Source organism: Ochotona curzoniae, unplaced genomic scaffold (assembly GCF_017591425.1).
Source record: "Ochotona curzoniae isolate NIBS_2020 unplaced genomic scaffold, NIBS_Ocur_1.0 contig_1014, whole genome shotgun sequence".
Classification (NCBI taxonomy): domain Eukaryota; kingdom Metazoa; phylum Chordata; class Mammalia; order Lagomorpha; family Ochotonidae; genus Ochotona; species Ochotona curzoniae.
This window is the reverse complement of record NW_024464920.1, coordinates 9,507,014-9,533,688: the sequence shown is the minus strand read 5'-3', so window position 1 is coordinate 9,533,688 and position 26,675 is coordinate 9,507,014. Positions and strand designations below refer to the sequence as shown.

General features: G+C 43.8%; 1 protein-coding gene across 1 annotated transcript; it reads right to left on the bottom strand.

The window, feature by feature from the left end:
• Positions 1-478: 478 nt before the first annotated feature.
• On the bottom strand, positions 479-26,096 carry HAL (histidine ammonia-lyase). The gene is made up of 20 exons (XM_040980526.1): positions 25,576-26,096; positions 24,767-24,827; positions 24,598-24,625; positions 24,229-24,303; positions 24,032-24,104; positions 23,875-23,941; positions 23,561-23,598; positions 22,866-22,991; positions 18,365-18,504; positions 16,795-16,842; positions 15,828-15,975; positions 14,855-14,950; positions 14,699-14,757; positions 12,557-12,637; positions 11,611-11,676; positions 11,369-11,534; positions 7,684-7,818; positions 2,985-3,093; positions 2,818-2,887; positions 479-981 (listed from the first exon to the last, which is right to left on the bottom strand). The coding sequence occupies exons 1-20, from the start codon at positions 25,820-25,822 to the stop codon at positions 841-843; spliced, it is 1,974 nt and encodes a 657-aa protein (XP_040836460.1). The 5' UTR covers positions 25,823-26,096; the 3' UTR covers positions 479-840.
• Positions 26,097-26,675: the final 579 nt, after the last annotated feature.

The following is a 26,675-nucleotide window of genomic DNA, read 5'->3' as shown; positions in this document are numbered from 1 at the left end:
ACTTCACCTTGGGAAGCCCAGGGGTCACCTGACTTTTCACTGGAAAAATTTCATGGAAGTCTTTCCAAGTCCTTTATCATTTTCTTGGGAGGAAAACAGATTGGGTAAGACATCCAAGGGTCCCATCTGACCTTTGTCAACAGGGTTCATCGTAATGATCACCACTGTAGAGATGGGGTTAGTCAATCCCAGAGATCCCTTACCTAGGAAGTTAGTCTTTTCAGACAGGGTTACTGTAAACGTTTGACTTGAGTGCTAACACGTGGGAGGGGATGCTACTTATCTCCAACACAAACTGAGCACATGATTTAGTTCATCATTTGAGTGGATATGTGTAGCAAGTGATACATGATAAACCTGAAATATACAGTTGAATAAAGACCATCCAAATAGCAATCTTAATCACCATTCTTTAATGCCTTTCTGTAATTCATTTTATGACTTCTGTATTAATTGCTGAAGACCTACCGGCCATTCTTTATTATGATTCAATTAACGGAAGCAAGCAGTTTTGGGACAAATGATCACTTCAAATGGTTATGAAGGCATATTAGAGGACATCTGTCATAACATGGCATAGTATGATCAATTTTTAAAAGTCAGCTAGTGGGGAGTTTGCTAAAGCAAAGAGAAAATAAAGGATGCAAGAAACACAAGGACACAATGCGAATTTAGCACCTGCAATTCTGCCACCAGTTGGATCACAAATAAGCGTTAGTGGAAATAAGCTTTGCTTATAAAATGGGTGAATTTACCAAGAAAGTTCCTAGTTCTTTTTCATTACAGTACTGCTTTATGTTCAACCAAGCTATCTGACCTGATAATCCAAAACAGAGCCCACTAAAGATCCTCAGACTCTGGGACTTTGTTGGCTTTCTTATGGAGCGATTCCAGGGAAAAGGCTGTTGGAGAAACAGGGCGTGATTCTGGAATATGCTCCATTCTGTACTTTTCAATGTAGGGCGCAGCTACATCCCAAACCTGAGAAACAAGCAAACAAAGACGAAATACTGACGACCTTGTTTCCAGATGTCATTAAACATCAACTTCATCTCAAGTCAGACATCCCCTATTCCTGACTTGGATACACAATGGCTGCTCGTATTTAAAAACATCAAAACTTTCCCAAAGTTACCATGAAGTTCTTTAATTTAATTTGAGAGAGAGAATTTTTTCACCCATTGATTCACTTCCCAAAAGGCCACAAGAGCCAGGGCTGGACTGGACTGGGCTGGGTTGAAGTCAGGAGCCAAGAACACATTCCAGGTCTCTCACATAGGTGGCAGGGACCCAACTGCCACCTTCAAAGGGCCTCATTAGCAAGAAGCTGGAATCTGGAGCCAGAGCTAGGAACTGAATCCAGATACCCCACCGTGGGACATGGGCACTTTAACTGCTATGCTAATCCCACTCTCCCACAAAAGCTTGCATTGCTTTCTGTTCCAAAATAAAAGCAACAAATAGCAGATAACATCTAGAGACTTCTGTGGAAAGAGTTGATGTCCACAAAAGTGGACATGGTGTGTTTCCTAAAACGAGCATTGATAAAAGGCAGTTTGTTTATTGGATTTGCCCTTTGTTCTATCTTCAGGTCACAGGTACCCTATGACCTTGACCTCACCCCAGCGTGTGACCTGTTCCCTAGCAACATCAGCAAACCTGCTGAGACCAAATCTGCATTTGGCACCCGCCTGCCCCCCCCCCCCGCCCCCCGCAGTACAGTTTGGGAAGCCTGCCTCAGGCCCTTCTTCAGATTTTCATCCACCCACCAACCTCATCTTTGAAACATATTATCATCTCAGATGGAAACCCAGGTGCTTGTTCACACTACTGATTACCGTGGCCAGCAAGAAAGCTTTTCTTGCTCAAGGCCTCCCAAAATGCATTCTCGTGAAAGCCAGCCTCTCACACCTTTTCCTTAGTAGCTGGCAAACAGCTTCCCTAGTAGAGGTGGGGGGGGGGAGAACACTTAGAAATGATAAGCATGAAGATCAAAGGAGGGCTGGTGGTGATGTGGTGAGGCCAGTTAAGCCATCTCAACCTACAGTGCGGCATCCCACATAGACACTGAAGTTCCAGCTACCACATTTCTGATCTGGCTCCCTGCTAGTATGCCTGGGAAAGCAGCCACTATATAGCTTCCCTGCCTCCCTCCCTACCTCCCATATTATATACTTTCTATAAACATGTTTTAGTGATTCCTCTGTGCATGGATTTTTAAAAATTCAAAATAAACTTAGCGTTTAATTCCATTTTCTATATATATTTTGAAAGATTCTCATGCTTCTGAAAAAAAGATTATTTTAAGGGAGGGGATGAATAATTACTCTTTGTTTCCTTCCTGCAAATACTTTTCTTAAAATTCCATTTAAAATCCCTTTCACAGGGCCATTTAGTCATATTAGAGGGCGTGGCTTCAAGTCCCAGCTCTCTGTTAGTGCAGACCCTGTTCAAGGCGCTAGTCTCTGAGGACCTGCCACCTGTGAGGAGTCCTGGAATACGTTTCTGGCTCTGTTTCAGCTCCAGCTGGGGACGGCTGTTTTCCAGCAGGAATCTGAGACATCAGCCAGTGGATAGTAGCTCTCCTGATCTTTCTCTTTCCTCTGCTCAAATCATCATCATTGTCGTCATACAATCTGATGGTGTTTAGGTGACCAGGCATCTGAGGGTTTATCACAGGCTTTGTAGCAGCCTGTGTTTCTACTTCCATGGAATAGTAAGGAGACAATGGAAGACAATGTGTTTCCACTCCTGCTTCCCACTCCTTTTCTCTTTTTGACTTTTCATAATGATCAAAAAGGCAGGAAGTCAGCTTACCTTCTGCTCAAGGAGCAGCCGGTGAGCTGCTTCAATGTCTGGGGCCATGAAGCGATCTTTCATCCAGGGCCTACGGAGGAAGCACAGCAACCCATCAGCCAAACAGTAAATGCGGCAAGGCTCACGGGTCTGAAACACTGTCATCTCCAGGGACCTGTTGGCCTTACCTTACAACAGAGCGCACTAGGTCATAGACCTTCTCCAGTGGAGTGGTTGTTCTCAGGGGACGTAGAAACTCTATGCCCTGGCAGGCTGCCAGAAGCTCGATGGCCAGCACTGAAACAAGAAATGCAAGAGCAATGGGTGGTTAAGGTGTGAATTCATGCTTGAGAAATACAAATCACAACAGCCAGGGCTGAGCCAGGCTGAAGACAGGAGCTAGGAGATCCCATGTGAGTGCAGGGGCCCAAGCACTTGGGCCTGAGGAACCTCAGTGTTTTATGTTTTTGTGGTTTCTGCCTTGCTTGCTTGACTGGGGAGCTCTGTGAAGTCCAGGACTGACAGCCTACATCATGACACTGAACAGGTCATGTAGGCAGAACACTCCTCAGGAAGGAGGCACCTGGTGTGCTTTTTAGATGAGAGTTGCTCGCTACCCCATAGCCCACTAGTTTGTACAATTTGAAAGTTGCGGAGTCTGGCACGGTGGCCTAGCAGCTAAGGTCCTCGCCTTGACCTGCCGGGATTCCATATGGGTGCCAGTTCTAATCCTGGCAACCTTGCTTCCCATCCAGCTCCCTGCTTGTGGCCTGGGAAAGCAGTCAAGGATGGCCCAAAGCCTTGAGACCCTGCACCAGTGTGTGAGACCTGGAAGAAGTTCCTGGCTCCTGGCTTCGGATCAGCACAGCACTGGCCTTTGTTGTCATTTGGGGAGTGAGTTATTGAATGGAAGATCTTCCTCTATCTCTCCTCCTCTCTACATATATCTGACTTTCCAATAAAAATAAATAAATTTTTAAAAGAATGTTGCTTGCTTCAAACCCACCAATAGAAGCCTGCCAACTTGCTCTTTTTAAAGTTAACAGTTAAACTGACCAATCATAGAATTATGCAGAATTGGCCCGAAGCATATAAAACCCTGTGCCTTCCAACCTCGGTGCTTCTGCTGATGCTGCCATCCCCCAGTTCCGTCAGGCTGGAGGCCGATGGGAGCCCAGACTAGTCTGAATAAATTGCCCTTATGCGTTGGAATCGACTTCAGACTCCTGATGATTTCTGGGGATCTCAAAATCTGGGTGCAACAGGCCATCCTCCACTGCTTTCCCAGGTGCATTATCAGGGAGCAGGATGGGAAGTGGAGTAGTCGGAACTCAAACTGACACCCACATGTGGTGCTGGCACCGGAAGTGGCAGCTTAATCCACTATCTCTCCCTATAACTCTGTAACTGTGACTTTCAGGTAAACCACATAAATCTTTTAAAGAAAATAAGTCAAATGTTTTTAGAACTCTATTTGGAATAATTGATAAGGAACATAATCAACCTTAAGCTCTTAAACTATTTCCTTTGTAAATAACAGAATACAAAATGGTTTAATCTAAAATTACATTTCTATTAAAATTCTCCATCATTTAGACTCTAATATAGGAAAACACAGATTGCACTATTATCATGTATGATACAATTGTAAAAGTTCTTAGCTAAGGAAGACTGTAGAAAAATTGTTTTTCTGAATAATTAAGATTGGTAGGATATTAATTTCTACAATTTCTATTTTGGTGGTCTTGAGAGTGTTGGAATGGGCACTATAGAGTTAGTTCTAGAACAGTCATACCTACTTCCTGGTTAACTGGATCCTTCAGGACTTTGATGAAGGACTATGTACTGGGTGTTTCAAGCCTAAGAAATTACAAGACTAAAAACAACTTGAAATTTACATAAAGATAGAGATGGGAAACTGTGGTCATCCATCTTGATCAAAGAAGTTGAGTGGGGAGCTGGTGTGCGAGAAGAGACCCTTGTCATCTATAGACACTTCTATGACTAGAAGAAAGTTAGTATATTGTTAAGTCAGCTATATCATTGACTAATCCTCATTTTCACAGGTGCTACAGGCATCTGACTAAAAGAATATACTCTCCACTCCCAGGAGTCCTACTTTGAGATATGTCCACAGGAGTAGATCTAGGACAATCTTGCCAAAGTCAGCCTGAGAATCTATGAGGACGGGGGCTTATTTTTTCTAATCAGGAGGCATAGGGAATGAATAAGAAAGTGAAATTGAATCAGCCATACTAGCATTGTCATTAGCTGTATAGCCTTTGGCACATTAATTAACATCTCTGATTTGTCTTTCTGACCTTGAAAATAGACCTGCTAGGGGCCTGACACAATGGCTCAATTGGCTAATCTTCCCCTTGCAAATGCTAGTATCCTATATCAACACTGTTCATGTCCTGGCTGCTGCACTTCTCATCCAACTCCCTGCTTGTGACCTGGGAAAACAGTAGAGGATGGCCCAAAGCCTTGGGACCCTGCACTCATGGGAGAGACCTAATGTGTCTTAATTTAATTTTTAACATGATCTCCTTTATTTTGAAATAAGCTGATAGTTTATGATTTAATAATCATCTGCAAAAAAATGTTAAAACACATTGAAAATGATTGGAAGAATTCTGGAAATATATTTAGTTTTATATGATTATTTTGCTGACCTTAACAGTAGAAAACACATAAATAAGGTTATCCTAGTCAAATAATATCAGTCCTACTAAAATGCATTGCAAATGTATATCCATAAAGCTTTAAAACTTTAACAATATTCATTTCACCAACCTCTAAGCTAGTATATGCCTGCATTCCTTTATTAAGATTGTTGTTTGTGCAGTTCAGAACTGTGGAACTATCAAAACTGCATGAGCAAGACCCTCGGAGCATGCCCCATGTCAGGGACCTGGAATGGATGGAAGGTTGAGTGGGGCTTTTCCTTTTATCTCTACCCTTACCCCAGATACAGAAAAAGAAATAATATTAATGTGGAAACAATGATCTTAGCCACTTTCCTGTAGCCCTTGACCTTGTGTGACCTAATCAACTATGTAAGGATTGTTAAAATAAAAGAATTATTTTAAAAAGATTGCTGCTTGTGACACAGAACACCCACTTCATTGTCAAGCAAACATTTGAACATCTGATCTATATATTGCAGGTCCAACTGGGTATGTGATGGATCAGACAAGACCTCATGGATATTACATTTTTCTGGGAAAGGCAAATAAACCTTAGAAATCAATGATACTAAGTGATATTACAGAGGGAAAAAAGGAGAAAGAGCAATAATGGGTGCTTCAGTTGGTGTGAGAAGGGAAGGTTTCAGAGATGAAATCTGGGATGTATGCAGATGTATGTAGAAAGGAGACCACAAGGAACCCAGAGCTGCAAGCCAACAGCCAGAAAGTTGCTGAGGAAGACATGCATTTGTTGAATAGTGCAAGCACACGGCCTAGATCAATGGCCTAGTGGCTAAATCCCCACCTTACCTGGGCCAAGATCCCGTATGGGCACTGAATCCTGTCCAGGCTGCTTCACCTCCCATCCAACTCCCTGCCTGTGGCCTGGGAAAGCAGTAAAGGATGGCCCAAAGCCTTGGGGCCCTGAATCCACATGGGAGACCCAGAAGAAGCGCTTAGCTCCTGGGTTTAGATCGGCTCAGCTCTAGCTATTGAGGCCACTTGGGGGTTGAACCAGTTCATGGAAGATCTTTCTGTCTCTCTTCCTCTCTGTACATCTGTCTTTTCAATACAAATCTAAAAAGATAGGGGAAAAAGAGAAAGGTGCAAGCACAGCACTGTGACCCAGAGCAGAGAATGGGACAGAGAGAGGTGGCAGTAGGGGCAGAAGTCAGATCAGGGGGAGCTTCGTGGACTACAGGAAGGGGGTTGGATTTGTGTTGAGCACTAGGAAGTCACTGGGGAAATTTACAGCAGGCGTATGGTGTGGTCTCAACAACATTTTCAATCATTCACCCTAGTTTATGGTGTGCAGCAACAGCAGAGAAAGTGCGAACAAGATTATCAGATGATGGAAGCTTGGTTTTTCTGAGAAGAGGACTGAGAAGGGTAACTCAGAGCTTTTGGTCAGAGCAACATGCCCAATGGAGAAACCATCTGAGCAGTGAATGCTCACAGCACACCGAGATGCACAGATAACAACATGCACTGGTGATAATGCAGAGAAACTGGTCCCTTCCAGCACTGCAGGTGGAGCATAGTGTGGCGCAACCACTTAGGAAACCAGCTGGGAAGATCCTTAAGAAGTCATCTTAAGGTTCATACACCAAGCGCTCCACACATTTGGTGACTGTGTGGCCTACCAATTCTGTAGATATGAGAACATATGTTCATAGAAGCATCATTTATATTAGCCAAAGGGTGGAGAAAAATCAAGAATCTTTTAGCAAAAGGACAAACAAAATGTGGCCTATTAATAGATCATTATTCAGCTCGAAAGAGGCAACAAATGCTGACATGTGCTATGATATGATGAACCTTGTAAATATCAAGCCAAGTATAAGAAGTCAGCCACAAATAAGCACTAGCATATGATCTCATCAATGTAAAAATAGGTAAATCTGTGGAGACAGAAATTAAAGTAGTGATTGCCTAGGACTGGGAGGCAGGAGAATGGGAATTGTGGGAATAGAACAGCCTCAGAATTTCTTTTCAGGCTGATAAAAACATGTGAAAGTTGATTGTGGGAAGCTCGTTAAACACAGGTTGAGCCTATCCCTGCCTTCTATCTGAGAATTCCCATCCTTAGCCACCTCCCAGGTGATGCCAAGGCAGCCAATGGGGATCCCAGTTTGAGGACCACCAATGTAGCAGATCATCCATGCGCCCCCCACCCCACCCTCGCTCACGCCATTACCTTGCTCCACATGCTCCACGACCCTGAGGGCCTTCCTCGCTGCCCACCCTCCCATGGAGACATGGTCCTCTGTGGCAGCACTGGTAGAGAGAGAGTCCACGGATGAAGGGTGGCACAGAGCCTTGTTTTCAGAAACTGCAAGAGACCAATGCACATTAGCCAGTGTCCTCAGGAGGCTAAAGCACCAAATGACACGTGGGTCCCCTGAGAGGACCCACGACAAGGGGTGCACCTCTCTGGGGGCACCATGACTGAAGCTCCAGACTGGGAAGAATTACTCTAAGGAAGCAGGCTTAACCCTGTCCCTCAAAGTGAGAGAGACTTTAGAAGTATCCTGAATTCTAAGAAAGAGATGGGGAACTAGGAATGGGCAGAACTCCCAGATGGTTCACATTGGGGCTTTTCAAACTGGATCATGCCCGCTGAGTTTGGAGTGGGACCTGCACCTCTACTGGCCTAATAACTCCAGGTGATGTCCATACTGTAAGTCAAAGACAGCAAGTTACACAGCAAGCATCGAAATTCAGGAAATCCTCCTACCCAGTTCCAGAATTTAATCAAGGCCCAACCCCCAAATTCTTTTTTCCTCTTTGTTTTATTGAACTTGAAAGTGGTTCTGGGTCTGGTGCAATGGCTCAGTGCCTAAAATCCTCACCTTGCATGTGCCAAGACCCCATATGGGTGCCTGTTCATGTCCTGATTGCTCCACTTCCTATTCAGCTTCCTGCTTGGAGCCTGGGAAAGCAGTCAAGAACAGCCCAAAGTCTTGGGATCCTATACCCCCATGGGAGAACCAGAAGAAGCTCCTGGCTCCTGGCTTTGCATCAGCTCAGCTCCAGCCATTGTGGCCATTTGGGGAGTGAACTAGCAGATGGAAGATCTTTCTGTCTCTTCTTCTATCTGTAAATCTACATTTCCAATAAAAATAAACCTATAAAAAATAATAAAAGTGGTCATGAGAGGGACTAGTGTGGTGGCTCAACATGCTAATCCTCTACCTCAAGTGCCAGGATCCTATATGGGTGCTGGTTTATGTTCTGGCAACTCCTCTTCCCATCCAGCTCCCTGCTTGTGGCCTGGGAAAGCAGTCCAGGATGGCCCAAAGCCTTGGGACCCTGCATCCATGTGGGAGACCCAGATGTCTCTAACTCCAGATCAGCTCAGTTGGCTGTTGTGACCTCTTGGAGAATTAACCAGTAGATAAGAGAGCTTTCTTTCTGCCTCTAATGTCTATAAATCTGCCTTTCTAATAATAATAATAATGTAATAATAAAAACAAGAAAGAAAGTCACTCAGAGAATCTTCAGTTGTTTCCTGTCCTGTAGTTTCCAGCGAAGGTGATCAGCAACTCTTGGCACCTTTTGGGTCCTGAAGTCCCAAGTCCTGAGCCTTTAAACTAGCATATGTAGTGAGGCTTGTTCAGAAAGATGATTTGCAAGTGGCCAAACAAGGGGAAACATTTCACTTCACAAAAACAGGCTAAAACTGCAAAGGGGGCTTGGGAAGCACAAGACAATGAAACCAAGCTTCCCAGGTCAAAAGGCTTCTGGAAACGGATTACCATTCCCCCGACTGCCAGCTTGCCATCATGAGAAATATATTCCTTTACAGGGTATTGTAATCAGCAAGCAACAGAACAGATAGAAGATCCAGGCTCAGAGGAGAAGGTAAATCCAGGGGCTCGTGGTCGGTTGTTTGTGCTAGGTTTTAATCAGAGGTTTAGGTGGGGACGGAATTAGGAGTAATTTTTCATAGCAGCTAATACCTCCTTAGTGCTTCTTATGTGCTGGGCAGAGTTCTAAGGCTTTCTATTAATTTTATTCTCAAAGTGGGTCCATGGAGTACATCTGTCATCTTTGTTTTAGGCAGGAGAAAACTGTGATTAACAGGGTTATCCGACTCAGTGAGATACCGCTGGTAAGGAAATCGTAAAGTTGGGAGTCAGGTTCAGGGTCTAGCCTCTTAGCTGACGACCACGTTGTTCTACCTTTTGGGGCAGTAGTGTTGATAAAATAAAGGACCTCCCAGGCCATCAGGATTTCAGATTTTTCCAGGATAGGTCTGTACAGAACAATTCAAATTTTACTAGACAGACTGTGTTATTGTTAAACTTGCAGCCCTATCTTAAGGCTTATGTATCTACTAAAATGAGGTCTTCGTTTTAACTGAAGTGGGAGGCCAAATGCCTGGGTTTGTCTTCTGTTCAACATCTTACTAGCTGTGAAGTATTGGACAAGTCACTTCACTTCTTGGACCTGCAGCTATTCATTTGTGCAACGAAGACAATAGTAGCTGCCTCGTGGTACCAATAGGATTATTGAGCGAATACTGTGGGACCTCGGACACCCCATGCCAGGCATGGCTATGATGAATTACTTGCAATCTCAAGTCAGAAACCAGCTATCTTGGTATTCAACCTTTATAGAGGAGACCCTGCTACTTACAGGTAATCTTAAATATTGTAAACATATCTTTGTTTTCAGTGGTTGGTATAACTAATGAAATATATTCCAAGTTTATTCAGGTTGATTCAAATTATAAATCACCATCTTGGTCTATTTCTTTCCTTCTGAGAGTCTTCATGGTGAGAACTGGGAAAAGCTATCAAGATGAAGCTACCATGTAGCATCTAATTGCTTTCCAGGGGGGCAGGCATTTGTCCTAGTGACGAAAACACTAGAGTCACCGTGGAGGAATTGGGACAAGCTCCCACTTCCAGCACTTGATTCTAGTTTCTTGCTAACACAGATCCTAGAAAGAGTGATGATGGCTCAAGGAATGAGGCTGCTGCACCCATGTTGGAGACCTGGGTTGTTTTCCTATATCCCAGCCTGAGGCCCAGCCTAGCCCCAGCCCATTGCAGGTGTTTGGAGAATAAACCAGCACATGGACATTCTCTGTATATCTCTCTCTGCCTTTGAAATAAAGAAAAAAATTTTCAAAAAATTCTTTCTCTAGAGAAATTTCTTGAAAGCTTCCAAGAAGTTAATGGAAAGTATGTTTTATGCATGGATTCAAAATTTTTTGTATCAAAGCAAACATATCTTTTAACTCCATTTTCCATGAAGTTTTTGAATTACCCTTGTACTTACAACTAAATATTGTACTGTCATGTTTCATTATAACATTGCTTGGGATTTACTTTCTTTTTCTAAAAAGTGTTAAAAGAGTCAACCTGCTGGGGCTGTTGCTGTGGCATAATGGGTTAAGCCACTGCCTGCAGTGCCAACATCCCATTTGAGTCCCTTTTCAAGTCCTAGCTACTCTACTTCTCATTCAGCTCTCTCTGATGTAACTGGGAAAGCAGCAGAGGACAGCCCATGTGCTTGGGGCTCTGCACCCACATGGAATACCTAGAGGAGGCTCCTGGCTCCTGGGTTTTGATTTAGCCTCACTTCAGTCTTTGCAGCGATCTGGGAAGTGAGCCAGCAGATGGAAGATCCCTGTCTGTGTCTCCGTCTTTTTAGCTCTAACTTTCAAACAAATAAAAACAAAATCACCAATTAATTTTGAAAACTTTAAGAGATAATTAAGAAGAAGTCAACCTGCTACATTTTTATTGAGAGGGGTAGAAAAAGTGCTGAAAAAGTAGATTTTATTCAAAGACAAAATTTGATATCTAGATAAAATGGAAACACCCTAAGCTGACCAGACTTGTATCTGGGGCAAAGAGCAGAATCCTTACCGAGGGCTGCAGCTGTGCAGTGTGCTATCATGAATCCCGAGTTCAGACCCCCTTCAGACACCAGAAAGGCAGGTAGCTCACTGAGCGAGGGATTACACAGCCTTTCAATTCTTCTTTCACTAATGGCAGCAAGTTCATGGACACCAATGGCCAAATAGTCCAGGGCCTGCAAAAGAATCTCCATTCAGTCAGCCTCTGCCAGAATATGCACTCTGAGTGAGAGGCAAGTTTAAAAAGCTTACTTTGGCTGGGTATTCACCATGGAAGTTTCCTCCAGAGATTGTCTCACCCCTACTGGCAAAGACCATCTTTCAAAACAGGTTAAGGCTAGAACACAGTGTTGGTTGATCACTTCAAGTACAATTCTTAGCCCCAATCTATGTCTAACTTCTAGGTGACAGTCCTTGTAAAAAGAAGGGTAGTAGAAAGAAGAGACCATCTTCCCTGAGTCAGTTTCAGCATAAACTGGCACCAACCTCAAAGATGAATCATGCCACTCAACTGGGGACCAATGAAACGGTGAACATGAAATGATGCTTTCTCCTGAAATTAGCAATATTCAAGCTCTGTACCTGCACTACCGCAGTGATCAGCATCTACTCTCAAAAGATTCGTAGCCTGAGACTAAGAATGAAGACCAGAGCATCCCTTAAAATGGGCATGGTGGGCACTGTGGGCTTTTCCAAAAAGAATCTGCAGAATGGAAGACATTGATGAGCAACTCCCACAAAGTCTGGAACATTTACTCCTGGGCAAACTTTAGATCTCCACAGTCAGTGGTCCTGGGCTTCAACAGCAGATGGCTACTGAGAAGTCCTCACCAATCTGCTTTAGCAGAAGGCAACTTCAGACCCACTGAATATTACTGTCAGCAACAATTCCATTTTCCCATGCACTTAAGCAGGCCCCCAACCAGGCCAAGGCAGTAACAGATCCTCCCTCCTGCTTCCGAAGAGCTGACTTTTGCTTACAGGGTGACAGAATGCTACTCCTGGCCTTCTGTACCCATGGGCTTTGCATCCACAGATTGGCCCACCTCCAAGATCTATGAGCCCTCAGCTACCTGTTCATTTATGCCATGGAAGGAAGCAAAACTGAGAGGGTATGCATAAATTACTGTTTCAGCAGATCTTCAAGTTACCAGGGGGAAATGCTATCCTGGAGATTTGGTAGACATTCAAAAGATACAGGATTATCTGTTGCGCTGTTCAGTTCTGTGGTAATGATGTCCTTCACAAACGCTATTGTATCATTTGCCACACCATGGATCTAAAATACAATCAAAATAAGAAAAAAATAAATAACCAAATAATTTGTCTTTCCCACAGAAAATGCTTTACAGTTATAACCTTGGCAATAAATAGGGAGGTGCTGGGCCTGGCGGTGTGGCCTAGCGGCTAAAGTTTTCACCTTGAACGTGCCAGGATCCCATATGGGCATCAGTTCTAATCCTGGCAGCTCCACTTCCCATCCAGCTCCCTGCTTGTGGCCTGGGAAAGCCGTTGAGGACGGCACAAAGCCTTGGGACCCTGCAACCTGTATGGGAGACCCGGAAGAAGTTCCTGGCTCCTGGCTTTGGATCAGCATAGCATCGACCGTTGCGCTCACTTGGGCAGTGAAGCATCAGACGGAAGATCTTCCTCTCTGTCTCTCCTCCTCTCTGTATATCTGACTTTCCAATAAATAAATCTTTTAAAAAAATAAATAAATAGGGAGGTTCTAAAAAGTCAGTGGAAAATTGAATGAAAATACATTTATTTTGGTGTAAAAAATTTGAAATGCCTCATAATAAGCATTGCCCACTCAGTTTTTGAACACCTCTAGTATGCAGGGATTTTAAATTTTTTGCAGCCAAATAAACTTAGCCTTAACTTCATTTTCCATGAACTTTTTGAAGTCCCATCACACTCTATTCATCCAGAATCAGCTCCGTGGAGGAGAGTGAATGCTAATTCTAGACACAGGCACATTCACAAGCCAGTTAGTGTGAAAGCTGGGTGACAGAAGTAACAGTTGAGACACAGACTCAGAAAACAGACACCAGAACTTACCCTTAAACTACTTAACATGGTGCACACAAACCCCTGAACATGACCTATAGAGACCATTCAGATGGTAGCTGTTATCCAAGGAGATTACATGCATGAAGCACAAAGGTATCACGTTGGAAGAAGCTCAAAAACGAGCAGTTCTGTGGAGCAAGCCAAGGGCAGGCACCACGTGCCAAGGCAGCACCTGCCCCTGGCTTCTTTCAAATCAAGGAAATCAAGGAAGGAAAGCGGCAGTGAGCAAACAGACTCTATGCAAAGTACTTAAGTCTGGGTCTCATTCCTAGTTGCAAAATGAGAGGAAGAGTACTTATCTCATTATCGGGAACATTAAATAATGTACATGGAAGACCCTGGAATAGGACCTGCCACATGGTCTGCTTTCATTATTGATGTACAGGGAAGTGCCAAACAGGATTTCTCCTTCCTGCTGAACTCATCTGGCAATCCTTTCCCATACATGTTTTTAATCTGCCATCTAAGAAGCCAGCCAGAGCAGAGCCTGCTGAGTCAGAGGAAATGAGAGTGTTTGCCCTGGGGACTCAGTGGTACAGTAAGAACTGGGCCATGGCACAGGCTGGCATATTGTTTCTTGACATGCTCGTTAATCTCTTGGTTGCTGCTGCCACATGTAAATGAGCATGTGCAACATGGGATTTGTGATGCCACTTGAGGTTATCTGTTGTTTTTTTTAATTTGCTACATCTCATATATTCAGCCGTAATGATTTATACCTGACTGCTGAGGCAGATAAGTTGTAATTATGAACATGATTAGACTTTTCTATGAATATGGCTAATTGGTTGGCTCAACTTGTATCTAACAGGGAAAACCAGTAAAACTCTATTAACTGGTTATGGTGATGTTAGTAACAAAAATTTGTATAAATTAGGGCACTCTGATGCCACCATATGGGGAGCAATCCAGTAGATGAAAACTTGAGTTCTTCCTCTCCTGCTTCTCTTTTTTTCCTTCAAATACATACATAAATAAATCTTACTGAAAAATGTTATGACAATAGATAAACCAAGCAAGGTGTCTGTGGAGTAGTTCTGAAAGGAGCAACAAAACCAAGCAATTCCAAGATTGCTTACCAAAGAAAGAATAGCAACTTCATAATGTCTGGGTCAATGGACATACCATGAACAAAATTTTCAATAGAGGCAATAAAAAAAATTTTGGACTACAATTGACCACTTCATGGTTGGCTAACACTGTGCTGTTTTCCCATTTTCCCTCTGAATTTTGGGGAAAAACATTTTGTTGGCGTTTTTGCTTTTACCTGTGGACAGCAGCGCAAGGTGTATGCATCCTGGACCCGGTCACAAAACCTGTGACTCTCTGAGGAAGTGGTGCAGGGGAAGAGGGAAGAAATACATGATCAGTTCTTGCTCAAACATACAACCAAACAAGCCCACTTAGATAACCATGCCCAGACCTGCTATTTCCGATGGGTGATGGTCTGAGTCCAACAGTGACCGAAACCGAAAAGCAACTTCAATTTGTCCACGATGTGGGCGAACAGCGTGAATGTCTAGAATTCACAAAGACAACAAAGTATGAGCAGTTCTGGTAAAAGAACAAACTACCAGGTATGGCTCAGGTGCAGAGTCCCAAGGCTTTGGGCCATCCTCAACTGCTTTTCCCAGATCACAAGCAGGGAGCTGGATAGGAAGTAGAGCTGCCGGGATTAGAACTGGCACCCATATGGGATCCCAGCATGTTCAAGGTGAGGACTTTAGCCACTAGGCTACTGTGCTGGGCCCCATATTATCTATTCTTTTCCTTTAAATATCTGAGAGCAAATTGTGTGTTTTCTCTGGAATCTTACTCAAGACACTTGGTCAATCTTTCAAGGAACCAGGCTTCTGAACCCTATAAACACAAACAATTATTATGACTCCATGAAAGTTTTTAAAATGACTCAAAGAAAGATTTAAAAACGTCTTTTGACAAATGAAAAAAAGATTTGGCGTAGGTAACTAAATACAGAGTTAATAACAGAAGGGTCTTCATCTAAGTCATTTTGGAACAATATTCTGTCCTACAACAGAGTCTGAAATTCACTACCTGCTGGATAAGCTATGGCTTCTCCAGGTCTTCCTCGCTTAGTTTCCTAATTGAGATCAATCTTAAACCCATCTGTGAACAGATGCCCAAGAAAACTCAGAGCCTGCCCCAGACGTAGCCTGACTCACTTGATTCTCCGGCCATGTATGGTCTCGAGGGCCAAGCACAGCACAATGCAGGTGAAGCTGTAGTCTCCCTGGATGTGCACCTGTCCTCCTTCCTCACCACCCACTCCCACCAGGACTGCGTCTGAAGACTCCAACCCATGCCCCACCCCCACCCCATCTCCTGCCCCAGCTTTAGCTGGACAAGTAACACTTAGATGAGGGCACCATGCTGACCAGTATCGAAGGCCTTGGTGGTGCCCTTGAGCACTTCCAGAGTCAGGGCCGCGACGATGTCCGCCTGGCGTGCAATGGCACTGGCTCGCTCCACAGCTTCACAACCCAGGGAGGTGATCATCTGTGTCCCATTGATGAGCGCCAGGCCCTTTGGGGAGGGAAGGGAAAGTTTTCTGCTGAATGCATTGCAACGAGGCTACATGTAAGTGGAGTCTGCATCTTCTGCTTTTGTAAGAGAGAATTGAGCCAATCAGCTGATCCGTGTTTCTTAAAGTGCAGGGCATGGACGTTGATTTAAGTACTTCAGTAATAAATGCTTCCACATGTGAATCTGCTGATACACTTACAGCCAACAGATGCCTGTGGGGGAAGTCCATCCCCCAGGCAGCCACACAGCTCTGGAATGCAGATTGCACATAACCGGGAATTTTGAACAGGTCATGAAAAATGGCATTAAGAGATGCTTATTTTGGTGCAAAGCAATTTTGAAATTTACAGTTGACTTTTTCTCCTAAATTTTTTGAAGACCCCACATTGCGCAAGGGTTTCAAAAATTTTCCCACCAAAACAAACTTAGCCTTTGATGCCGTGTGTGTGTGTGTTTGTGTGTGTGTGTGTGTGTGTGTGTGTGAACCTTTGGAAGGATTTTCATACAGTTCTTAGCTCTTTATTACACTACATTTTTTAAAACATCCCTTCATGGTAGGGAAGATCACAAGGAACAATTCTGGCCCAACGCTTTTGGCTAAGCACATCCTAAGGGATCTTGGAATATTTGTTAGGGATCTGAGAGAAGAATCCTGAAGCATTTTTGACACAAAAAATATTTTGAATGTGCTTTTTTAATGAACAACTTTCAACAAACATGTACCCAACATTTATTTTAAGGAACCATTAACACTGTTCCTTTAAAACCAAAACTATTGCTTGAAGACTTATTAATACCAATTTTCCTTTTCTCTCCTACCTCTTTAGGTTGCAGAACAACTGGTTTCAATCCATGAGCTTCCAGAACCTGTAGAATGATTACAAATATAAAAATGGGAGCCTAAAGAATTACCAGCCTATTTCTGATTCTGTATACAATCCAATGACAGATCTGTCGGGACAAAGGTCCATCTTATATAAGGCTAGACCTCCATACCTTGCCTCTCTGCTCTAGCCTTTAATTTTTCAGTCTGAAAGGCAATTTATCTTCCGACTAATTTTACACTTAGGGGGTTTCTCTGTTCACACAACCAGTTCTGATCTCCAAGTCCTGTGTTCAATTTCTACCTTAGTGATTCACCTGTTGTACTGATGTTTTTAGGCACCTGTGCAGGCTAAAGTTTCGCTCTTCGCTGTCTGTACTCTTTCTTCTAGGGTGTGAGCTAAAAGCCCTCTACTGTCATTTCTACTGGATCCAAATTCTGACAGGACCTCAAGGTGGGGGCTTGGGTGGCAAAGGGTGCGCATCAACCGAGAAGGGTCCATGGAGCCCTGTCTGCCACATGGAAACAAGAGGATAGAAGCAGATGTGTCTTCCTGGAATAAGAGGGGCCTAAAGAGTTTCAAGGGACCTGCTAGGGAAGGGAAGAGGGACATTTCAAGTAGAAGGAAGAGAGAGTCCAGCCCATTTACCAACTTTACAAATGAATTTGAGTATTTATCATATGCAGATTCTGTTTTGGGTGTTGGACTAGGGCTGGGGGAAGAAAAAAAATGGAGACAGACAAGTTCATGTGTGCCCACAGATGCACGGACTATGAAAGGTGCAGTGGAAAATAATCACGTAAGAACTTAGGAAAGAGCCAAGGAAGAAGGGCACAGGAGAGCTCTGGGTAGGAGAGATTCGAGGGATTGATTACATGACAACCAAGGCTCTTGTGAGCCCCTTTACATTTATATTCTATCGATGGATAATGGAAAAAACATCCAGGGATCTAACCAGAACATGCTAGGTTTGCTACTTGGAGAGGTCAGGCTGACTAGGAGGTAAGGCTGCGTGGCAGAAAGAGCATCTGGAACCTGTTGAGTTATTGCTATTATTACTATCATTACCCCTTTCTTCCTCCTCAGCTCCTTGTCTCTTTCACTTGTTATAGGGCCTCCCAGTAACTGCCCAGAGATAAGATTTTAGCAGATTATTTGCTCTCCTCCTGTGGAATTTGGAGATTGGTGAGGAAAACATGGAGGTTTTATTGAAAAACAAGCCTTGGGAACTTGGAATTAAAGTGGAACGGGCTATGATCACACAGTTCTGCACCCATGAAACGAACTCCTGAGTAAAATTGTGACACTATCTGATCTTCGCAATAGATTCTGGCAGCAACTTATTGGGAGTATCAACTTTCCACAAAAGTAATCACAAAATCTAGAAAGCTGATTAATATTCAGGGATGGATGCTGATAGTTTTACCTAGTTTGACTTCTGAGCTTCAGGTGTTTCATCCATAAAGATAGTACAGAGGCCGGGGCTGTGCTATAAACCATCTACACCCACCCTATATCCAACCTAGGGAAACGATGACACGTGGAGATTACTAGAAAAGTCTTACATATTTAGCATCAGCCCAGCCACTCTTTGGAGACCACATCTTCCCTTCTCCGATCAGGCCTAGAGCCAGATGAGAGAGTGGGGCCAGGTCCCCACTGGCGCCAACAGTGCCTTTCTCTGGAACATAGGGCAGGCAGGAGGCTGGGAGAGAAGAAGGCACGAGTTACTTCATGGAGGCAACATTCTGCATAGTCTCGCTTTGCAGTGAAGTCCCACTCCCCCACCCCCACACCACCTAGCATCACTCTATGGCCATGAATACCTGGGAACGAGAATTCCTCAAGTACAACTAATGCTTAAGGGGCCCAGCTGAGCTGTTTTAGAAAGAGAGGGATGGAGTTAGAAGATGAAAGGAAGTGAGAGACAGCAGGAAGTGAGAAGGAGCCTTCTAGGAGCAAAGTTTTCAAAATGTGCAAGCTGTCATCTGACTAGACAATTTCACTTAGTAAATTCTACAAGTGTATCTTAAAGATAAGATTGGGAACTAGTTGTTTTTTACATTCTTGTTTGTGAGAATCAAAAGTTAGAAATGGTCCTAACATGGAGTTAAGACATGTTTATGTTACCGAATGTTAAGAAGCCACTAAATGTTTCTGGACAGTATTGGGAAATATGTAACTCTTTAACATTAGGTAGGAACATAATATGGAAATGTTCTACAAAGACTTGACACCAGGATGCTAACAGGGTCTCTCTGAAGGTAAAGTCGTGGCAAATGAGTCTCCTTTTTATTTGCTAGCCACCCATTCTGCCAGTTTCCACCATTTATAATTAAATGTATTATTTTGTGAGAAATTCCCAAAAATGTTACCAAAAATGTTTTCCATACTTTTTTTTTCTTTCTAAAATAAAATCAGACACTGACAGCAGTGTTTTTTCAACTGTTAACACTGGAGAGAGTAGCGCCATGTACAAGTCCAGTTTACAGATTGCAATTTGCAGTTTGTCCTCGGGGCATATCAGGGTCCTAGGGACCCCAAGGGCCTTAGAATCATTCATTAAGTTTTCACAACCTCAAGCTTGAAGTACTGGGTGGGATTTGACATTCATAGCAGGGCAGATCAGGGCAGTAATAGAGCTGGCTAATAGAGAATAGATTGACATCACGACTGGTCTGTTCAGCTCAGCCCTCTCTACTATGAATTATTCATTCAGATTTCTGTTCACTGGCTTTCGTTTCATATTCATGGGTCATTTGCACTCTAGTATGTATTCTGCCTGGTGTGACTGCCTGGCCCAGCTTCTCCTCCCACTCTCCCCCTTCTACCCCAGCCCATGCACCTCCCTGACCTACAAGGATTATCCTTATCAGTGACAAAGAACGATGCCTCCCAAGCTTTGCAAATCCGGCCCCTACATCGGAATTTTCCTGTCCAAAAAGTAAGCACCAAAGGGATGAATTGCGTTGCAACAAATTCTGCCACTCCTTAGCTTCATGATTACTAGCGAGGCCTCAACCACTTCGCGTTTCTATTCCATCTTTGCAGGAAGTGGCATTTCGGTGTGTAAGTCTGAGGGTTCCATCACATGAGGAGCGCTGAGATCTCAGGTTTCCAGGTAGCAGCCAGAACTGCTGAACTTCTCTCTGAGAGCCATCATTCAACAGCCAAACCTATCAATCATATTCCCCAGATGATCCAATTCTTCTAACCACATACAGACATCCCTGAATCCAAGTTTCTCTCTAAGCCTGAGTCTAAAGGCAGATGTAAGCGGCTTGTTGTACTCTTAAAGATGCCAAATGCTTTTTCTGTTGTGGCTCTGATTTTGATATTAAGGTGATATTGACTTCATAGAAAGAGTTTGGAAGGTTTGCACCCCCCCACACACACACACTTTCCATTATTTGGAAAAGTTTGTGGAGAATTGGGGTAAGTTCTTGAAACATTTGGTGAAATTTAGCAGTGAAGCCATCTGGTCCAGGGTTTTTCTTGGTAGGGAGGGATTTAATTACTAATTCAATCTCAGTCCTTGTTATAGATCTATTTAGATGATTAACTGCCTCATGATCCAATTTTGGTAGCTTGTATGTGTCCAAAACTCTATCCATCTCTTCTAGATCTTCTGATTTGTTGACATATTTGCTTGTAATAGTTCCTAATAATTTTATGTTGGTCTGAGATATCTGTTATTATATTTTCTTTTTCATCTTTGATGCTATTTATGTGTATCTTTCACCCTTTTTTTTTTTGATTAGTTGGACTAATGGGGAATCTATTTTGTTGAGTTTCTCAAATAATCAGCTTTTTGATTCATTGATCTTATATATTATTCTTTTGGTCTCTATTTGGTTTATTTCCTCCCTTATTTTGGTTATTCCTTTTTTCCTGCTAACCTTGGGATTGCTTTGCTGTTGTTTTTCTAGCTCTTTCAACTGTAAGGTTAGTTTATTCACTTGATGCTTTTCTAATTTCTTAACATAGGCATTGATTGAAATGAACTTTCCTCTTAACATTGCCTTGATCATATCCCATAAGTTTTGATATGTTGTGTTGATGCCTTCCTTTGTTTCAAGTAATTCTTAAATTTCCCTTTTGATTTCCTCTCTAACATATTGCTCATATAGTAGCATATTATTCAGTCTCTATGTATTTGCATGTCTTTCTGGGTGTTTTGATTTACTGATCTCTAGTTTCACTCCATGATGATCTGAGAAGATGCATGGTATAATTTCAATTTTTAAAAATTTGCTGAGGCTTGTTTTATGACCTAAAACATGGTCAATCTTGGAGAAAGTCTGATATTCCTGAGGAACATAGATGCAAAGATCCTCAACAAAATACTAGCCAACAGGATCCAATAGCACAACAGGCAGATCATTCACCCAGACCAGGTGGAATTTATCCCAGGCATGCAGGGATGGTTCAACATTCACATATTAATAAATGTGACACACCACATCAACGAATTTGAAAAAACCCATATGATCTTCTCAATAGATCCAGAGAAGGCATTTGATAAAATCTGACACCATTTGATGCTAAACACCTTAATCAAGATAGGCATTAAAGGAACATTCTATAACACAATCAAAGCAATATACAAAAACCCAACACCAGCATCATACTAAATGGGAAGTTTTTCCATTTAGATATGGAACTAGAAAAGGATGTCCACTTTCACCACTGCTATTCAATATAGTATTGGAAGTCCTTGCCAGAGCTATTAGGCAGGAAAAACGAATTAGAGGAATTCAAACAAAAATGAGAAATTAAAATTATCCCTGTTTGCAGATGACATGATTCTTTACATAGAAGAATCAAAAGACTTAGTCAGGAAACTACTGAAACTCATACGACACTTTGTCAGGGTAGCAGGATACAAAAATAATGAACACAAATCAGTTGCACTAGCATATACAAATAACTGTATGGCTGAGAAAGAAATTGTAAGTACAGTCCCCTTTAAAATAATGGAAAGGAATCTTAAATGCCTTGGAATTAATCTAACCGAATATGTGGAAGACCTCTATAATGAAAACTATAAAACATCTTTTAAAAAGAAAGAAACAGAGGAAGACATTAAAAGATGAAGAAACCTGCCATGTTCCTGGATTGGCAGGATCAACATCACCAAAATGAGCGTATTACCAAATGTAACATACAGATTCAATGCAAACCCAATCAAAATCCCAACAACATTCTTCTCAGAGATAGAAAAAAAAAGATGCAAAAGTTCATCTGGAAACACAAGAGACCATGAGTAGCCAAAGCAATCCTGAAGAATAAAAAGCTGGAGGAATTACAATTCCATACCTCAAGACATACTGCAGAACAGTGGTCATCGAAACAGACTGATACAGAAACACACAAGATCAATGGAACAGAATAGAAACACGAGAAGGGAGCCCACACATGTATAGCCAACTAATATTTGACAAGAAAATTGAAAACAATCCAGGGGGAAAGTCCTGGTCTATTCAACAAATGCTGTTGGGACAACTGGATAGCAGAGGCCAAGGCCAAAGGGAAGAAAACCCTCCAAAAGAGGAGCTACTGTCGGAGCATGAGGATGTTCCAAGGACTCAGAAGCTTGAAAGTGAAGAAGACATGATGGATGCAGGACCTGATGGGAAATCAGATGAAAGGAAACTGGTGAAAGGAAACAGAGAAGTCTCGAGACAATCCTAAATACTCTGATTAGAATTCCAAAGTCAGAGAACGCTGAAGTGCCAGCAGCAGATTGGGTGCAATAACCATAGGCTTGCAAGAAGAACAATAAAGACTGAAACTGCATAAGCTGTTCTAATCTGGAACTGTTAACATTCTCTCGGTAAAGTTTTACTGTTTGCTGCAAAATAGAAAAAAAAAAAAGATGCCACACGCAATGTGAAGGGTGATGAGAATGAGTAGCCATCAAGGGAGGAGCCATCTCCACCACCCCCCCCACCTGTGCCTTCTACCAACCCACTCATCTCATTTACTTTGTCTTCTTATCCCAGCCAGCCCCTCTGTATCTAAGGGCACCGCAGTGAGAGGCGGGTCTGGGACCCCCTGCATTACCGTTAAACACTTCAATGACTTGCTTGAGTGTTTCCAGAGAGATGCCACTGTATCCTTTAGCCAAGACATTGATCCTTAGAGCCAAAAGCATGCGACACCTCTCAGGGCTAAGGGGCTTCCCAACACCTGCAAAACACAATGGATGCTTTTGCCAGGAACACCACAACACTTTCTACCTCCACCTCTCAACTCTTCCCTCCCCACAGTCAGCTGTCCTCTCTCCTTCCTGCCTGCCCATTCCAGACAAAGGTAAAAGTCCCACCTTTGTTTTCTCAGCTTCCTATCCCTGGAAAGTGTCTGGGATCCCCCAGTTCCCAAATTCCTAAAGAACAGTATCCAGATTCCATTGCCAACTACATCCCCATTGGAGGAGTGCTAAGTCTTGACCATATCATGCATCCAAATTCATGGCCCGAATGCCAGCCTTCATTTCCTCCTGTGAATGCTCAGGATTTTCTCTGCAGCATGGGATGTGTGCTCCTGTCCCTCCTGGTTCTTCCACCTTAGTTCATTCCTTTCCCTGGGGCTCAACTGAGAGGTGCTCTTGCCTGATGCTCTGCTTCCTTTTTACCTCCTACACCCTGCACCTAGTCCTTGCTGTGCACCACCTATTTCCAGCTGACTCACACTGTGCTCTGTGTTATACATCAGATCCGACTGGATGTAGGAGGCACCCAGGACTTGGCGTGATTTACCTGCAGAATGTGATCGCACTAAGTTGACCTGAAGCTCCCTGGAAGAGAAAAATTAAAGCTCTCAGATTTGTTGCAGTGAAAATGTCCCTTCCACTGGGAAAATGAAGGGAAGCATGGTTCCATCTTGACAAGGGATGCACGGTAGCCAGATGCAATGAATAAAGCCGGCCAGCCCGTGTTTTCAATGTCAATTCCTTTTTCTGCCATTGAACCCAAGTCTCCACTCTGCTCATGTATAAACTGGGCCAATGAGAATTACTCTACCAAAGATGATGACAGGTGGAACCTGAAGACAACATGTGTTTTCAACTTACTGTAGCTTACTAATGGGAATGACAGTCCTGGCAAACTTCCCAAAACCAGTGGTAATTCCATAAACAACTAGAATAAAAAAACAAACACTGTACAATCAGATATGATAGATTTCCATGTGTGTATGAAAAGGATTTTATAAGTTAAAGAGAACAATACCTGTTTTTTCTTTGATGATGCTGTCTATGACCTCCCTGGATTTTTGCACCTTCTTTTCAGCAATTGGGGTGAGCTAGAAACAGGTTGGTCCAAACTGGGCATGTTAAAGACTTCTCTGCGCAGCACAAATGCCCAGAGGGCTTGCCTTGCTCTCACCCTCCCTGCCTCCCTCTTTCCTCCATACCTTTCCTCCATACCTTGATTTTGTAATGTCCCTTTCCCAAGTTGACCAGATCCTCTGTGGTCAGACTATCTCCATCTAAAGCGATGTACTGCATGAAAGAAGAAAATCTCTGTGATGGGGAATGACCTTGTGGCTCTAACAAGAGATCAGGAAGGCTCTCGCAAAACCAAACTTGGGACATTTGATCACTTGTGCAACCTGAATGTGTTCCATAAGAGGCTGAGGAAAAACATCCTCATGCATTTCCTTGTCCCCGTTCCCGGCTGTAGAGTTGACTGGAGCCTGGTCCTGCATTTGCTCAGAAATTTTTGCCAAGCCCTCTTGCACCTTAAATGGGAGAGACTGAATTTTCTTGGCAAAAAGCAAGTGGTTTGCAGCTTACCTTTTCGGGCTCCCGGTATTTGCTGTATCTGAAGCCACGTAAAGGCAAACATTGGTTAGGGTGGCAAAACCCCAGCCCCATGGCTGGCAAGAGGGGCCCCCTGCGTCCACCTTCCTCCCACACCACTCCCCCGCCCAAAGCAGAGCACAAAGCTGGTAGGAAAGGATACAGGTAGACGCCTTCTGGCTGAGATGGAATGAAGTCGGGGGACATGGTATCGCCTTCTATGACTAGAACGAGAATACAAGGGGGTGTCCTTACAAATCACCCTGGAAAGCCACACATAGTGGCTCTCCCTTGCGGCCCCAGGATGGGACACTCCTGGGAGCAGAGAGTTTAATCTGGGAATGACAGCTGGGGTGTAGTTGTCTATCCGCTGAGAAAACACTCATGAATTGCCCTTGACTTTCACAAAAATGCCTGCTTCAATGCCAAATACTTTCAAGTGCTCTGAGTATGTTTACAAAGGAGAGCAAAAGGCAGCGAGGTAGACACTGGGGATGCAACGCCAAGTTGGAGATCTACCTCTTACCACCACCCTCCATCCCCAGGTTCAGCTCCTTTTAATCTGTGCTATACCTGCCTCCAGTCTGCTGGGTTCTTTGGAAGGACCAAAAGACCTTTAGAATGTCTCAGTGACTGCAAAAAGAATCAGACGTGCACTCTCAGGGTTCTAATCCAGCCTATGCCTCTGACCAGCTGGCTGAGTCTGGGGAAGGCACCTCCTCCAGGTTGTTCTTCTCACAGACCATCAAAGGGGACTGGGAATCCTGCCTATCTCCTGGGGTTGTGTGAAAACCACAGAGCCCCAGAGGTGTGGCAGGTGCCTACACAGAGCAAACCACCAGCAAGCCCACCTCTTCCTGAAGGGGAGGTAAGGAAACAGAATCACGCCCCCACCCCGGGGTTGTGGGGAGGATGAAGCCTGGCCAGGGCGCGCAGCAGTCAGCGCCCCTTCTTCCACCCCCAGCCACTCACCCACTTCTACGAACTCATTGTCCTCCAGAGCCAGCTCGAGCAGGTCTTCATTGTCCAGCAGCCCCAGGCCCTTGCACCGGCGCACAAGGAAGCACACAGTGTCGGCTGAGGCAAAGCCGCCATTGTCAGGCTTGTTCTTCATGTAGCGCCGCACAGCCTCGCGACCCAGCCAGCCCACCGTGAGCCCCGAGTCCTGGCATGGCACGGCCAACCATTCCCCACGCACATGTACCGTGTACCTGGGCATGGCTCTGCTGCTGTAGCCCTTGCGGCCCGGGATGAGACACTCTGGGAGCCAAGTTTTATCTGGGAGTGACAGCTGGGGTGTGGTCAAGATGAACTTTCACAACACTGTCCCTCCCTCGCCTTCACTCATTCAGGTGGTAGATAAATATTTATCAGAGGTTCAGGTGTTCCTTTGATTTTTGAAAACGGAGTGAGGGGCAGGAACAGCAAATGCATGTAGGTGGGCCACCTTCCATCTGCCATCCAGCCCTGCTGGCACTAAAGTTCGGAAGTTTCCTACCCCGAGGACCTGAGCCCCTTCTAGCTTGCGCTGCAAGCCCCCCTCTGTGCTGGTTTCTATCTGCTAATGAGGAGGAGCAGCTTATAAACATCATGTTCCTGTGTTTTTCTGGAATTACTCAATGGTAAAATGCACTCTGCTGGCCAACTGTGACACCAAGGAGTGTGGTAATCTGTCTTCATTTGTTTATTCCACAAACACCTGTTGAGCAACTGCGCTCTGCCACCCATTAGGCCTTTGGAAGCTCTTGCTCAGCACAGAGGGAGCACAGGGGCCAGAGGACATTTTCACAACTGAAGGTCATTGTCTGGACAAATGAGCCTGTGGGAACTTGGGGTATCAACTTCCAACAGGTGTGTTAGGGGCTTCTGTTTCCTTATCCAAAAGCTGAGGGACCATAATATAACACCAGTGCAGTAATTCATGATGTCTACTTTAGAGCAAATCCTGGCTCCACAATTTTATTTATTTACTGTAATTATTTTATTTTGATAATCTTTACATAGTTGATTAGGGCACAAAGGGTCAAGGGCTACAGGAAAGTGGGTAAGACCATTGTTTCCACATTATTTTT